General features: G+C 54.1%; 8 protein-coding genes across 8 annotated transcripts; 4 read left to right on the top strand and 4 right to left on the bottom strand.

Annotated features, from left to right (window-relative positions):
• Positions 1-146: 146 nt before the first annotated feature.
• Positions 147-1889, bottom strand: V1518DRAFT_433185 (major facilitator superfamily domain-containing protein). Its single transcript, XM_066906225.1, has 2 exons — positions 1413-1889; positions 147-1364 (listed from the first exon to the last, which is right to left on the bottom strand). The coding sequence occupies exons 1-2, from the start codon at positions 1772-1774 to the stop codon at positions 179-181; spliced, it is 1548 nt and encodes a 515-aa protein (XP_066760005.1). The 5' UTR covers positions 1775-1889; the 3' UTR covers positions 147-178.
• A 99-nt stretch (positions 1890-1988) lies between these two features.
• Positions 1989-2935, top strand: V1518DRAFT_416471 (S-adenosyl-L-methionine-dependent methyltransferase). The gene has a single exon (XM_066904062.1). The coding sequence runs from the start codon at positions 2029-2031 to the stop codon at positions 2845-2847; it is 819 nt and encodes a 272-aa protein (XP_066760004.1). The 5' UTR covers positions 1989-2028; the 3' UTR covers positions 2848-2935.
• V1518DRAFT_416470 (uncharacterized protein) lies at positions 2842-4428 on the bottom strand. The gene is made up of 3 exons (XM_066904061.1): positions 4303-4428; positions 4057-4177; positions 2842-4000 (listed from the first exon to the last, which is right to left on the bottom strand). Exons 1-3 carry the CDS (start codon positions 4324-4326, stop codon positions 3024-3026), a joined length of 1122 nt encoding a protein of 373 aa, XP_066760003.1. The 5' UTR covers positions 4327-4428; the 3' UTR covers positions 2842-3023.
• A 70-nt stretch (positions 4429-4498) lies between these two features.
• On the bottom strand, positions 4499-5299 carry V1518DRAFT_416464 (60S ribosomal protein uL5). The gene is made up of 4 exons (XM_066904060.1): positions 5236-5299; positions 4828-5185; positions 4613-4767; positions 4499-4563 (listed from the first exon to the last, which is right to left on the bottom strand). Exons 1-4 carry the CDS (start codon positions 5236-5238, stop codon positions 4555-4557), a joined length of 525 nt encoding a protein of 174 aa, XP_066760002.1. The 5' UTR covers positions 5239-5299; the 3' UTR covers positions 4499-4554.
• Positions 5300-5465: 166 nt separating this feature from the next.
• On the top strand, positions 5466-6301 carry V1518DRAFT_416461 (uncharacterized protein). Its single transcript, XM_066904059.1, has 4 exons — positions 5466-5597; positions 5654-5674; positions 5722-5802; positions 5863-6301. The coding sequence occupies exons 1-4, from the start codon at positions 5595-5597 to the stop codon at positions 6166-6168; spliced, it is 411 nt and encodes a 136-aa protein (XP_066760001.1). The 5' UTR covers positions 5466-5594; the 3' UTR covers positions 6169-6301.
• Positions 6302-6399: 98 nt separating this feature from the next.
• On the top strand, positions 6400-10353 carry V1518DRAFT_416458 (uncharacterized protein). The gene is made up of 2 exons (XM_066904058.1): positions 6400-9915; positions 9968-10353. Exons 1-2 carry the CDS (start codon positions 6486-6488, stop codon positions 10060-10062), a joined length of 3525 nt encoding a protein of 1174 aa, XP_066760000.1. The 5' UTR covers positions 6400-6485; the 3' UTR covers positions 10063-10353.
• Positions 10354-12063, top strand: V1518DRAFT_416456 (peptidase S8/S53 domain-containing protein). Its single transcript, XM_066904057.1, has 3 exons — positions 10354-10651; positions 10704-11072; positions 11129-12063. The coding sequence occupies exons 1-3, from the start codon at positions 10421-10423 to the stop codon at positions 11702-11704; spliced, it is 1176 nt and encodes a 391-aa protein (XP_066759999.1). The 5' UTR covers positions 10354-10420; the 3' UTR covers positions 11705-12063.
• V1518DRAFT_416455 (DHHC palmitoyltransferase-domain-containing protein) lies at positions 12001-13476 on the bottom strand. Its single transcript, XM_066904056.1, has 3 exons — positions 12953-13476; positions 12767-12906; positions 12001-12718 (listed from the first exon to the last, which is right to left on the bottom strand). Exons 1-3 carry the CDS (start codon positions 13443-13445, stop codon positions 12194-12196), a joined length of 1158 nt encoding a protein of 385 aa, XP_066759998.1. The 5' UTR covers positions 13446-13476; the 3' UTR covers positions 12001-12193.
• Between the last annotated feature and the right edge of the window lie 67 nt (positions 13477-13543).

Below are 13543 nucleotides of genomic sequence, written 5' to 3'. Positions count from 1 at the left end.
GAGGGCGAAGATGACTATTAAACGACGGATGTCGGAGCCCGGAAGCGTGCGGCGCGACGTCTTTCCTGCGCCGCACCCTCCGAAGTCGCCACCGGAAGAATTAATCGCGTGCACAGCCGCACGGAAGAACACGGGATAACATCGGACGTCTACGTGATGCGGAAAAAGTGCTTCTATATTATGACATATGCATGCTGTACGGGTTTTTGCTGCGGATGTAAGGGCCGTACTTGTAGAATAGGAAGGGAATTGGCACCATACCCAGCGACACGAAGCCGAGGAGGGACGCGCCCCACGGCACAGTGAGGTTGTTGAACATAATGCGTCCGAAGAGGGGAAATGCGGCCGCGAAGCATGAACGCGTGAATGTAGTTGTGGCGATAGCGGACGCGGCATAGGTTGAGAATGAGTCGACCAGGTAGTTCAAGCAGCCCTGGAAGACCGTGAAGAATCCAATGGACATGATGGTAATGCCGATGACTGGGGCGATCCATGGATACTTTGCGTCTGCGGTCCAGCCAAAAATGAACAGACCGACTGGCATGCAGAACGTGGTGTAGCGCATGACAATAAGACGCTCCTCGGGTACAGCCTTTCCGCCGTTTGCGACCACCGCGGCGGTGTATCGTCTTCCGGCGTAGATGATGGAGCATCCGCCAAACACGATGCCGAGGAAGAGACCAATACCTGGCAACCGCGCAAGAAGCGGCGACCAGCCACGCAGGTCTTCAAATGCAATAGGCATTGCAATAGTACCAAAATACAGAATACCAAATGCGAAAGCGGCGTATGTGCACATGCAAATCACAATAGGCGTGCCGAGCATCGCGAATGGCCGGCGTAAGTGCTTTGTGAGAATTTCTTCGAACGTAAATTCCCACTCGTCATGCTGAGCGTGGTATGCCCAGTTGCGGGTTGTCAGACGGAGACGTTTGGCTTTCTGCGCGAGGATGACAGGGTGGTAGGTCTCTTTGACGAAGATGCCCGCGGCAATGGACACCACGAACGCATATATGCCGCAGAGATATTGCGACCATCTCCAGCCATCTGGGCCCGTAGTATCCAGAGCAGCACCGACAATAGGGGAAGTAGTGGTCGATCCGCCGACCACGAACGCGTAAAACACAAGAGCCGTCGCCCGCGCAGCCGGCCGCCATATATCGCCGAGCACGCCGCCAGAGTTTGACACTGGAGCACCGCCAAATAACCCTTGGAAGAAGCGCATGATGATAACAGTTTCTATGTTGGAGGCGGTGGCGGCGCCGATGGCGAAGAGGCCAGATATGAAGAAGGGTACCAGACAGCCGATTTTGCGACCGAAGGCTTCTGACACCGGCGCGAAGAGCATGGGGCCGAAGCCAACACTGTGTACGTTAGTGATCATTCACACGCAGAGCTAAAAGATTATATACCCCAGAATGAAGAGCGAGACGCCTAAGGTAGCAACCTCCTGTCCGACATTGTACTTTTCAGAAATCTCGTCCACTGTTGGTCCATACACCGACGACGAGAACTGCGGGCCGAAAGTGCACGCCGCATACAGAAAGGTTGTGAAGCACTTGCGCGTGAACGACCAGTTTAAAGGGCAATCAGGGTCATCGTCACCATCAAACGAAACGAGGTAATCATTGCCCGCGAGGGCAGCATCCTCGTCGCCCATGCTGCCTGCGGCGGCTCCGGAGGGCACCTTTTCCAGTGCCGCTGCGCGCTTCTCAATATCAGCACGCGCACCGGCGGTATAGTCCTCATCTGTAAGGGAGGATGCCGTCGACATGCTGAAAAGTGTGCGAATGAGTCGTGGGAAAGAAGAGCGGATTCGGGCTGCTTTAAGTTGGCGAACGCGCTTTTCCGCCCGGAAACGCCGCACCGCCACCGTGGCGCGGGACTGCTGCCCCTGCACAAACGCAACGCCGCGTGGCATGTCACAAGACCCGCCGCTGATAACTCAGGGGCTGCTCCCAACACCTCCGTCGCCAAATTTGCATCTTCCTCAATCACTCAACCTGTACGCAAAAGCATACTGCCACAATGTCACGGCCAGAAACCACCGCACCGCCAGAGGTCTTCTACTCCGACATCGAAGCGCGGAAATACACCTCCTCGTCGCGCATCCAGCACATCCAAGCGCAAATGACCCTCCGCGCACTCGAACTGCTCGCGTTACCAGACCACCAATTCATCCTCGACGTCGGCTGCGGCTCCGGACTGTCCGGGCAGATACTCTCGCAGGAAGGAGGACACGTATGGGTTGGCATGGACATTTCACCATCGATGCTTGCTGTCGCGTTAGATCGCGATCCGGAGGGCGAGGACGCTCTTGCGGGCGACTTGTTTCTCGCTGATATGGGCACCGGGGTACCCTTCCGTGCTGGCTCTTTCGATGCCGCAATTTCGATATCAGCGATACAGTGGCTCTGCAATGCGGACTCCACTACCGCTGACCCCGCACGTCGCCTTGGCCGCTTTTTCAATACCCTCTACGCCGCTCTCCGCCGCGGCGGCAAGGTCGCTTGCCAGTTCTATCCCCGTGACCAACGGCAAACCGACGCCATTCTCGCGGCCGCAAAGCAAGCCGGTTTCTCAGGCGGCCTCGTCGTAGACGACGAGCAGTCCAAGAAGAATAAGAAGTATTATCTCATTCTCACTGCCGGCAACACGCAGGCCGGCGACCTCAACCTCGATGGCGTGGCCGTGGACCGCTCTGCCAGTACAAGACACAAGAAGAGCAACAAGGCAGAGTCGACGAAGGACTACATCCAGCGCAAAAAAGAGCTCATGCGCAAACGAGGCCGCCTCGTAGCGCTCGACTCACAATTCACCGGCCGCAAGCGCCGGCCTAAGTTCTAACTTGACAATTAAATGCATTTATCTCAGCCATTAGTTAGTCTACCTAACTTCGCGTCGCATACCGGCCGACTAACAAGTTCAACACAACACAACAAAACAAAATCTAAGCAAAAACAAACCCGCGTGCATGCAGCCAGCCTGTGGCAATGTCAGTGCATCGGGAGAATTCTCCCCATTTAATAAGCGTCCATATGGTCCAACACAGCCTTGGTGAACTCCGATGTGGTAGAAGTGCCCTTCAAATCCGGCGTCCGGACTTTGCCCTCTGCCAGCACCGCGTAAATGCTCTTGGAGATGCGATCCGCGTGCGTGTCAAGGCCGAGATGACGCAGCAGCATGGTCGCCGAAAGTAGCAGTGCAGTTGGGTTGGCCTGGTTGCGACCCTTGATGTCCAAACCGACGTGACGGCATCCCGGCTCGAACACGGCGACCTCGCGACCAATATTGCATCCGGGAATCAGACCGGGACCGCCAACCAGCGCGGCACCGATGTTGGACAAAATAGAGCCATACAAGTTCGGGAGCACGAGCACGTCAAACTGCTGCGGGTGCACAACTGCCTGCATAGACGCGTTGTCAACAATCATGTCGTTCGTTGTGATGGTCGGATACTCCGCGCCCATTTCCTGCACGGTGCGGCGGAACAGACCATCCGCGAGCTTCATGATGTTGGCCTTGTGCACAACTGTCACTTTCTTGCGGTTGTTCTTCAGTGCAAACTCGAAAGCAAAGCGTGAAATCCGCTCTGACTTGTACTTGCTCACGATCTTGAGCGACTCAACAACGCCGGGCACGGACTGGTGCTCGAGACCAGAGTACTCGCCCTCGGTATTCTCGCGAATCAGGCACATGTCGATGCCGTCGTGGCGGGTAGGCACGCCCGGAACGTTCTTGATGAGCACGAGTGATGCGTAGATGTCCAGTTCCTGACGCAGCGCGACGTTAAACGACGAGTGGCCACCGCGCTCAACGGGTGTAAACAGGATACCCTTCAGACCAATCTTGTTCCGCTTGAGCGACAATACGCTCTCGTGGAACGCCTCCTCGGACGAGCCGACACCGGTCACGTCGACCTGTTCCCACTCAATGGGAACGTTGTCCGCCTTGAAGATCTCCTTAACCGAGTTCGACACCTCCGCGCCAATACCATCGCCTGGATCAGCAGATCAGTAACCACAACACATCCGGATGATCCGCAAACTCGCCTACCGGGAATCAGCGTGACAGTGTACTTGCCACCGTACTTCAGCGGCTTGAAGATGTCGGCCTGCGCGACGGCCGACGCGGACCGCTGGCCGACGAGGGGGATGGTGCCGCGTGAGAGAAGGGACTGGAGATCATGTTAGTACGTCGTGGATCCGCCGGATCTGTTCGCACGCACGACTCCGCGCACCGCGCATCGCACACGCACGTACGCACGCACACGCGCTCGAGTGTTAACACACACACACACACCTTAGCAACAGAGGACTTTAACATTCTGAACGGGGATGGTAAAGAAGGAAGGAAGAGCGCGCTCAAGAGAAGAAAAGGCCGGAAAAACCTGGGCCGCGAAAGCCGAGTCCCGGCGCTGGTTGGCTGTGGCGGCACGAACGGGCCACTTCACCGGCGCCGCTCCGCAGCCAATCACAGCATAACTACGGACCCCTTATTTATACATGAAATGTGCAATTACTTTTACAGCTTTAAATACACAACACCTCTCCCTTATTTGGACTGTCTTATGTTAGCATACGTCAAATCGCTATGTAAAGAACATACTCACCAATACAATGGCGTCGTACTTGGTCTTGAACCAGTTGATCGAGTCCTCTCGGGTAATCTTGTGCAGCGAGCCCACACTCTTGCAGGCGCGCTTGCGACGCGCAACCCGGCTGCCGGGTCGGGCAAGGCAGACATAGAAGTCCATGCCGTAGATACCTATACACCCGTGTGAGCAGTCTTCCACTAGTAGCCACTCCCCACTAACACAGCACTCACCAATCGACGGATCGTACTTGATGCCGAGGTCAATGTGCTCCGAAATTCCAAAACCAAAGTTACCGGTCTCGGAGAAGTTCTTTCGTCGCAATTCGTACTCTTTGACCTTCAGGCCACGCTCAAGGATCTCCTCAGCCTTGGGACCTCGGACGGTGACGTGCACAGCGATTCGCTCGTTTCTTCGGATGCCAAACGTTCGCACGGTGTAGCGCGCCTTCGAGTAGACAGGAGTCTGACCGGAGAGCTGCTCAAGCACCTTAGCGGCACGCGTCAGCCTGTCGCCAGACTCGCCGACCGAAATGTTGAGCGTCAATTTCTCGATGCGCAGCTCGCGCATAGGGTTTGTCGCTTTGTCGGCCTGCATGTGTTAGAGATGGAGGAGGGTACCAGCATACAGAACGGACGCACCATTTTGATAATGTAGACAGTGGTGTCGATATCGGGCTGGATGGAGACAGCGACGCTTGACGAGAAGCACAGAGTAGACGCGGCGAACGTCCAAAGTCCCAGTACCACACGATCAACAGCAGTCACGCTAGGGCTTTGCCCTAGTGCAATGCGTTCTCACGCCTACTGAGTGTGCGGCTCACAAAGCGTAGATTTCTACACGCACGCGGAACTATGCGCAAGCGGCGCAACTGTCACAACGCGTGACAGCGTTACAATCCCCTCTGCTTTCACTCCTGGCCTTAACGAATATCTACACTCGAAGTGGTGAGCAGCGGATAGATCGCATCGCCACTCGAACGCCGTACCACACATCCACAATGGCATGCCTGACATTGCTTTTTACTTGTTTAGTGAATTACTGCTGACTATTATACAGGCATCGAAAAGAGCGAAATTGGTACGCGACTCTCTCACGAGATCACATGTGCACCGCTAATATTACAGGCGGATCTCATAAACTACCGGATGCGGGTCGTCCTGATCGACGGGCGACATTTCACCGGCCAAATGCTTGCCTTTGACAAGGTATATGCTGTTATTTTGTCGGCCTGTGCATGTTATGCTGTTCTGTACTAATTCCCAAAGTTCATGAATGTCGTGCTAGCAGATTGCGAAGAATTCAGAATCACCAAACGGTCCGCCCAAGCACGGCGTCAAGCCGCTGCTCGCGCTGGTGTCCCAGGTTCCACTCCTGCTGTGACTGAGAGCGTTGAGGAAAAGCGCACCCTTGGTCTTGTGCTACTGCGCGGCGAGAACATCATCTCGATCAGCGTTGAGGCGCCACCGCCATCAGAAGAGGGTCCGCGACTGGGTACCATACAGCCGGGAATGGGTGTGGCGCGCGCGGTCGGTCGGGGGTTGGGCGGCTTTGTGCCTGGCATGGGTTTTTAGGCAAGAGAGATGGCTGTGGTGGGTGTGGTGCCCCTGTCGCAAGCGCTGAACACCTGCCGCACTCGCGTTAGGCGCGTCGGGCATGGCGTAAATGTACTGTACGATTGCAATGTAACGAGTAGGAAACCTCAAATCCGTCGGTGTTGACGATGTGCCGGATTCAGTAGTTGACAGTGCGCGGATGCGACAAAGAGTCGCGCAGAAGTACCGCCCTGCTTCGACTTCGCTGTCGTTGTCGTCGCCATCTGTCCCACCTCCACCACCTTCGCCCTCCACGCTTCCGCCTGCGACGCCTCGTCCGCAGCCCCTCCTCTCCAATGGCGCTCACGGAGCAGCCTACGGCCCGCGCCGCCGCCGCCCTTGACGACCCGGATCTCGCCGCGCTCATCGAAAAGGCATCTCTGCTTAAGACCCAAGCCGCGGATCGCAACGCCGCGCTCCGCGACAAGGATGCGAAGCTCGACGCGGCAACCGCAGAACTTCGGATTTGTCGCGAGCAGCTCGCCGTCGTCGAAAGCGAGCGCGACGCGCTGCGTGTGCGTGTGACCGTGCTCGAGGCCCAGCTGGCAAGTGTCAGTCCGCCGGCAGTCGAGGCCGCTACATCGCCATTCGCTGGCACAACCCGCACCGACCTGGGCTCGCGGAACCCATTTTTGCAGCAAGTAAGCACGCAAGAGCTCGCGCCTTCGTTTCCATCTATTGAGCCTTCGATACTGCCGACGCTTGCTCAGTCCGAGCCATCGACCGCTACCGTCACTCCGACATCTCCTACACTCAAGCAGTCCCAGGGCGTACTCGATCTCGCCGCGACCGCACACCGATCGCCGCCGCCAGGTACTGATACACCTGCTACTGCGGGTCATCAGCGCAATATCTCTGAGGCCTCATCGCTCGACACCAATGCGAAGGAGTTTGCGGCAGCACTCAACCTAGTCTTTGGCGATCGCAAGATCTCGCTCGACTTCAACTCTTCCTCAGAAGATAGCTCAGATAGCGGTGATGCGCCGGCTACGACACCTACTCCGTCTGTCGCTGTCGAGTCCATACACCCGGTTTCGGTTGCTGCCTCTCAGTCGCCGCCAAAGTCGGCGGACGGGTTCCTCTCGCTTGCATTGCCCGAGTTCCCGTCGTCGCACTCCCGCAATATCTCGCTCGCAAGTGACGCGCAGCACTCGCGACAGACTTCCAACACATTTTCGTTTGAAGCTAATGCTGACGAAGAAAGCGCGGTGCAGTGGTCTCGGCACATTGGTCGCGACTCGACTTCATCTATTGAGTACGTCGACGATTACAGTGATCAGGAAGAAAGCAACGCCGACAGTAACGAGCGCCGTCCTCGCACTGCATCCGACAGCGAGGAGTCCACGCCCACACTCAAATCCTCGCCGGTTGTGTACTCTACGCAGCGTCTTCGCGGCGGAGATGCAGTGGAGTTCCCGGCTCGTGTGCAGTCATTCCTGCCATCGCGATACAATGGTGTCAACCCTAATTCCGGCCTCGGCGTGAGCGGCATCCCAGAGGCCAACTTTCCTACAGCGACATCTGCACCGGGTTCTGCGCCTTCGACGAAGAAAGATGCCGCCGACAGCTCATCAAATGCCAGCGTCACATCGCCGGAATCACCAGTCTATTTCCCTTCCAACTCACCAACCCAGCCGCGGACCGTGACTATGTCCTCGACGCTCTCCACATCAGCTATTACGCCCAACAAATCGCCATCGACCTACTACGACAACGTGCAGATGCTGGAGACAAAGTCCCTGCTTGTCACACCTGAAAGCTTGCCAATGGTACTTGTTTTCGTCATCTCATCGCGCATGCGCAACTTCCACAAGTCGAAGTCTAACAAGACGGACGATCCCATTATTATCCTATCCGTGCGGGACAGATCAAGCGAAAAGGAGTGGTGGAAGGTTACAAAGAGCCTCAGCGCCCTCATCTCACTCGACACCGCCTTGCGATCACAGCTTTCCGACTTCTCCATCCCCCGCATACCTGACCGCTCTTTCTTCGCCAGTCTCGCACCAGCAAAGGTAGACTCGCGCAAGAAAATGCTGGAAGACTACTTCTCTGCCATCATGAGTGTTCCGGCGCTGCAAGGACCGCCTGCTATCGCGTTCTGTGAGTTTTTATCAAGCGATATCATCGATCCCATGGCCGTCAGTGAAACCGCAATCCGTAAGCATGGATACCTCACAAAGCGGGGGAAGAACTTTGGTGGCTGGAAAGTCCGCTACTTTGTTCTCGATAGTCCGGAGTTTCAGTATTTCGAAGGTCCTGGAGGAGCGCTTCTGGGCACGATTAACCTAGCGTATGCGGATATTCAAGATATTCCACGTAGCGCGGTTGCCAATGGTGACAAGTCGTATTTGCATGCGTTTCAGATTTTAGAGAGAAAGCGGCCAGATCTGGGGGCAACGCGGCATACGTTCTGTGCTGAGAGCGACGAGGAGCGGGACGAATGGATCGCGGCGTTGAGTGATTTTGTGGATCCGATATTTGCGAAGGAACGTCAGCCGCAGGAGAATGCAATTACGTCGAGCAAATCTCCAGACCTCTTGGTTCCGTCCAGCAAGGCATCGATGTCCGATTCAGCTTCTATCGCATCAGTGTCTACAATGTCTGTCGGCACGCTTTCTGCACCAGGCCACGTGTCGCCGAAAAAGAAGCTTGTGCCTGCCGCGTTAACTTTGCCATCGCCAATGTCTCGCAAGCTGAAAATGACGCGGGATTCCAGCACAGAGAGTAACTTGCCAGACAACTTTTCCGAGAAGAACAAAAGTGGTCTAAGCATGAACGATCGTTCACGCAGTCCCGTCGGGACTTCGTCTAGTGCCGCGACGACGCCCTTCTCGGCGCACTTTGGCAAACTGACATTACCAGAGCGGCCATCTAGCAGTAGCGACAGTTTACATCCTGAGGAGCATATTGTTCAGGATCTGAAGAAACAGAAGAAGAAGAGCATATTTTCGTTAAAGAAAGATACCTCGGTAGCACAGGAATCTATCAGTCACCCGCAGTTATTACTACAGGACCAGTTACGACAGCATCAGCGACAGCAGTTGGACAATAAAAAGTTCCTGCAGCTGGATTTCGATAACAATATGCAACATTCCGCGGCCATGTTTGACTATCGCGCCTCGCTTGCACGACCACTTGATAATCTTTTGCCTCCGGTTAGTCCGGGTCTGCGACCGGCGTTCTACGATAATGATCCGAAGTTTTCCGGTGAAATAACTCGTGGCGGTGTCATGAAGGAGAATACATCGATGTTTGGGGCGCCGCTTGCACAGGCGGTTGAGTTGTCATATGTGCAGAAGGGCGAGGTTAAGCTCCCATCGGTGGTTTACCGATGTATTGAGTACCTGGTCGCAAAGAATGCCTTAAAGGAGGAGGGTATCTTCAGGCTGAGTGGATCGAGCTCCGCCATGAGGGCGCTGAAGGAGCGCTTCAGCCAGGTCGGCGACGTGGATCTTGTGCATGATCACACACAGTACGATTTGCATGCCGTGGCTGGCTTGTTGAAGATGTTCTTGCGTGAGATGCCGTCTAGCGTTCTCACTAAGTCGCTTGAGAACGATTTCTTATCAGCCGTGGACATAGCTGACCGCGACGAACGGATAGATAAGCTCTACAACTTGCTGAGGAGACTACCGTCAGAGAATTTTGGATTACTGAAAGCGCTGTCGCATTTCTTGGTACGGGTTGTAGAGAATCAGGAGCAAAACAAGATGTCGCTGAAAAATGGTACGTTTGTGTGTGGTGTGCCTAGCATGATGCTCTACTGATATTTATCTAGTTGGGATCGTGTTTGCGCCGACGCTTAACGTCTCAAATATTCTTGTTTTGGTCTTCATAGCCGAGTACGGCTCTCTTTTCGTCGACAAGAGTTAGGGTCATATAAATCGAGTGGGTACTGGAACTGGTGGTGTGGTTGGTGTTTGAGAACTTGCTTCTGGGTGGGATGCGTCGTGAATACTTGCTATTTGTCACTCCATATTTGTAAGATAGACCTGTATTAATGGTTTACGTGTTACGACTCCATGTGTGGGTATGGTTTTTTGTTGGGCAGTTCTACAGACGAAGTTTGGGCTCTGGCGATTTGGCCTGGCGTGTGGGTGTTTGTAAATACAGAAAATCCGGCGGAACATAATACAATTAGCCCTGCCCTTGGAACCTAATCCTCTTCATACGCAGCAACCACCACCTCCAATTAGGCTCTTCTGTTATATCCGTCTGCTATATACATACCATGACGTCTAGACATCTCTTAGTTGCCGTTTGCATGCTGCTGTTTGCAGTGCACTGCGTGAACGCGACGTACTTGATCCAGCTGTCTGCTGGTATGGATATCAGCACGTACCTTGAGGAACATCCCTACATCAAGTCGAATATTGTTCGCACGTACTCGTTTGGAGAGTTTAGAGCTATTGCCGCTGAGCTTGATACGATGTTTGCTACAGTTCTAGACTACGAGGCTGAGGTATGTGGTTTTGTGTACTTTATGAATGACTTGGGCTGATTGATATACGCAGGTCGAGAATGTGTCCCCGGATATCGTACTTCGCGCAAACGAGGTGGTCAACCAAACCGGCTCGTCGCGACATCTTGCGCGCATTTCGCAGCACGAAGCGCTTGGAACGCTTGACGCACTCGTGTACAGCTATGACTCATCCGCGGGCACGGGTGTGGATGCGTACGTCCTCGACACGGGTGTTTACAAGGATCATCCGGATTTCGGAGGTCGTGTGACGGATGGTGCTGATTTTAGCGGTGAAGGGTTTCAGGATGATAACGGGCATGGCACACATGTGGGCGGCTTGATTGGTAGTGCGACGTACGGTGTTGCGAAGAACATTTCGATTGTGAATGTCAAAGTTCTCGGAGCGACTGGAGGCGGTAGCGTGCGTATCAGAGGTGCGCTTGTTTATGTGTTGAGTTTACTAACCTGGGGATGTAGTTGTCATCGGTGATTGCCGGACTTGACTACGCTGCAAACCAGCGCACGGTGACAGGTCGTCGTTCGGTCGCGAACCTGTCGCTGGGTGCAGCATACAATGCGATTCTCAATAACGCCGTCAAAGCTGCCGTGGACTCTGGACTCGCCGTTGTCGTTGCCGCTGGCAACGATGGTCTCCCCGCGTGCGCGTACTCGCCTGCTTCGTCTCGCGAGGCATTGACGGTCGGCGCCCTAGACGACGCGGACGACTCGATCGCGCCGTTCAGCAACTGGGGCCACTGTGTGAACGTGTTCACCAGTGGTGTGAGCGTGATTAGTTTGCTCAACTCAGGCAACGGCACTGTGTCGCACTCCGGCACGTCAATGGCGAGTCCCATCACGGCTGGACTTGTGGGGTATTTCATGGGCTTGGGCGATAACGAGACGGAGGCAGTGGAGCGGGTTAAAAATATTGCGACTTACGGCCAGATCAGTTGGTTCCAGATTCTTTTCCGTCCCTTCACGCCGAACAAGATCGGCTTCAATAACTACGGACTCCCCCTGAACTCGACCAGCTTTACTTCGAAGCGGAGATGAACACGCCGGCCAGAGCTCTGTGGAGCAAAATCCGTGTACCTCTGATATTCTGTTCTCTTATCCTATACCTTCTCCTCCTGGGCGCTTTCTGCATTTCGGTTGCATTTCTGATTCTGTTCTGTCTGCGTCGGTTCTATTTAGTTTTGTGTCGCGATTTCTTTCCTGACTAAATTTCTTTCCTGACTGAATTTTTGTTGCTTTTTTGAGTGTTACTGATACAGTTTGTATGCCCCCAAAAGGCCGTGTGCATTGGCGAGTAGAGGGAACCAGGCTTTTCCGTTGCCTCTGAGAAGCTAGCTGGATGCAGCTATGGCGGGCTGAGGTTTACGGCTATTAGTAATAAAATATGCATAACGAAAGTCATACGTAGAAACACTGCTCATTCTGTAATAAAACGTGAAAGAATGAAATGCATTTATCTACAACAGAGAACCTTAAAACACCCGGGACACCTCGCTACCATAACCAAAATGCAGAAGAATAAAGCGCTTAACCCTGGCGACGATCGGAAGGCCTGAACTCTACAGATACCCTTCCGCTGTATTCGTCTTCCTCGTTACCGATGACAACGTTAGTCGGTCTCGGTTCCCTGGCATTGTTGGAGTTACGTTCCAGCCAGCCATGCAGGTTCGACAGCATTTGCGACTCCTGGTCTGCACGCCGACGGATGGAATTCAGAACTGCAATATTAAAAGGGAAGGTAGTACCGTCGCCTTTGCTGTTGTTGATGGGCAAAAACCACAGCAGTGGATTAGTGCCCATGACCTGATAGAAGTTCTCGCGCCATCCGAGATCGAAGACATTTCCGACAGATTTTGAAGACGGTGGCTCTGAGTAACGGTATTCGCCGTTGGCTATGCGAGATTTATAGCGTTGAGGTTCCATAGCTTCAATGGTAGTTTTGTTGACAAAGAGGAGATATACTTGGTATGCAAAGAAGATGGTGACTGCGAGACCGAAAACAATGGAGACGACGAAGAGGAAAATCCAGTTTAGTGAGACATAGGAATTGACCTTTGCTTATTAGTAGCTGAGATCACAAAGAGCTACCGGGGCACTTACAAAGCGCTCAGAGTCGATCCAGTTCATAATTGCTTTGCCGGACGCGAGGAAGGAGATTAGAGAGAACATGACGACGTAGAAGAGAAAAAGGATGAAGTATTTGTAGTTTGCAAATCCAATGCATGTCGAGAACCATGGGCCTTCGCTTGTTAGTAGTGTAAACAGTAGCGTACGCAGTGCACATACAGTGATGATCCATTTTTAGCACACAGGTTTTGCATGTGCTACAATGATGCGTTCGGTCAGGTTTCCAACACCGGCACTTCGAGCAGTATCTTTGCTTGCCGTTATCTTTCGCCAACACGGCTGGCTGCAGCAAAGTAGCAGTGCCAGACTCCAAGTCTGATTCAGAATTTGACGGTGAGTGTCTTCCGGAGTCGCTAGTTGACTCCGAAGCGACGGCAACCGGTCGCGCCGGGCCAATGGCGCCGTATTTGACGATGAGAAAGTATGACAAGATGCACAGAAAGTAAAGTACAGTGCCGAGTATGCTGACGGCTGCGGCGGCAAAGCCGGTGAATGCGCGGATACCGATGTCGACGACGAGGACGTACGCAGCCCAGGAGATAATCCCTGAGACAAAGACGCGGGGGAAAAGTGTAGCCAGCGCGCAGCAGAACTCATTGAGCGCTGCCGCGCGCGGAGACTGAGTCGGCGTGATCGACCGCGGGGAGGCCATTTGGCTAGGGGATGAGAAAGGAGTCTAACCCGCCGGTGAAGTTCGCGTAGTTTTGCTCGAGAATACACACCAATAGTCACGTGAGTTACATGACCCTT

The sequence above is a fragment of the Limtongia smithiae genome (genome assembly GCF_038497785.1).
Source record: "Limtongia smithiae strain NRRL Y-17922 unplaced genomic scaffold V1518scaffold_5, whole genome shotgun sequence".
Lineage (NCBI taxonomy): Eukaryota > Fungi > Ascomycota > Lipomycetes > Lipomycetales > Lipomycetaceae > Limtongia > Limtongia smithiae.
This window is presented reverse-complemented; position numbering and strand designations above follow the sequence as displayed.

Bases quoted from the DNA above. Each gene is read 5' to 3' on its own strand.
- V1518DRAFT_416464 (XM_066904060.1), bottom strand. The intron at 4,768-4,827 runs GTGAGTGCTGTG...ACGGGTGTATAG, and splicing joins CAAGTACGATCCGTCGATTG to GTATCTACGGCATGGACTTC.
- V1518DRAFT_416458 (XM_066904058.1), top strand. From the start codon at position 6,486: ATGGCGCTCACGGAGCAGCCTACGGCCCGCGCCGCCGCCGCCCTTGAC. The intron at 9,916-9,967 runs GTACGTTTGTGT...ATATTTATCTAG, and splicing joins CAAGATGTCGCTGAAAAATG to TTGGGATCGTGTTTGCGCCG.
- V1518DRAFT_416461 (XM_066904059.1), top strand. The intron at 5,675-5,721 runs GTACGCGACTCT...CTAATATTACAG, and splicing joins CATCGAAAAGAGCGAAATTG to GCGGATCTCATAAACTACCG. The intron at 5,803-5,862 runs GTATATGCTGTT...TAATTCCCAAAG, and splicing joins AAATGCTTGCCTTTGACAAG to TTCATGAATGTCGTGCTAGC.
- V1518DRAFT_416471 (XM_066904062.1), top strand. From the start codon at position 2,029: ATGTCACGGCCAGAAACCACCGCACCGCCAGAGGTCTTCTACTCCGAC.
- V1518DRAFT_433185 (XM_066906225.1), bottom strand. From the start codon at position 1,774: ATGTCGACGGCATCCTCCCTTACAGATGAGGACTATACCGCCGGTGCG. The intron at 1,365-1,412 runs GTATATAATCTT...TAACGTACACAG, and splicing joins GTCTCGCTCTTCATTCTGGG to TGTTGGCTTCGGCCCCATGC.
- V1518DRAFT_416470 (XM_066904061.1), bottom strand. From the start codon at position 4,326: ATGTTAAAGTCCTCTGTTGCTAAG. The intron at 4,178-4,302 runs GTGTGTGTGTGT...CATGATCTCCAG, and splicing joins TAAAGTCCTCTGTTGCTAAG to TCCCTTCTCTCACGCGGCAC. The intron at 4,001-4,056 runs GTAGGCGAGTTT...CTGCTGATCCAG, and splicing joins CACTGTCACGCTGATTCCCG to GCGATGGTATTGGCGCGGAG.
- V1518DRAFT_416456 (XM_066904057.1), top strand. From the start codon at position 10,421: ATGACGTCTAGACATCTCTTAGTTGCCGTTTGCATGCTGCTGTTTGCA. The intron at 10,652-10,703 runs GTATGTGGTTTT...TGATATACGCAG, and splicing joins TTCTAGACTACGAGGCTGAG to GTCGAGAATGTGTCCCCGGA. The intron at 11,073-11,128 runs GTGCGTATCAGA...CTGGGGATGTAG, and splicing joins GAGCGACTGGAGGCGGTAGC to TTGTCATCGGTGATTGCCGG.
- V1518DRAFT_416455 (XM_066904056.1), bottom strand. From the start codon at position 13,445: ATGGCCTCCCCGCGGTCGATCACGCCGACTCAGTCTCCGCGCGCGGCA. The intron at 12,907-12,952 runs GTATGTGCACTG...TAACAAGCGAAG, and splicing joins GCTAAAAATGGATCATCACT to GCCCATGGTTCTCGACATGC. The intron at 12,719-12,766 runs GTAAGTGCCCCG...TAATAAGCAAAG, and splicing joins GGATCGACTCTGAGCGCTTT to GTCAATTCCTATGTCTCACT.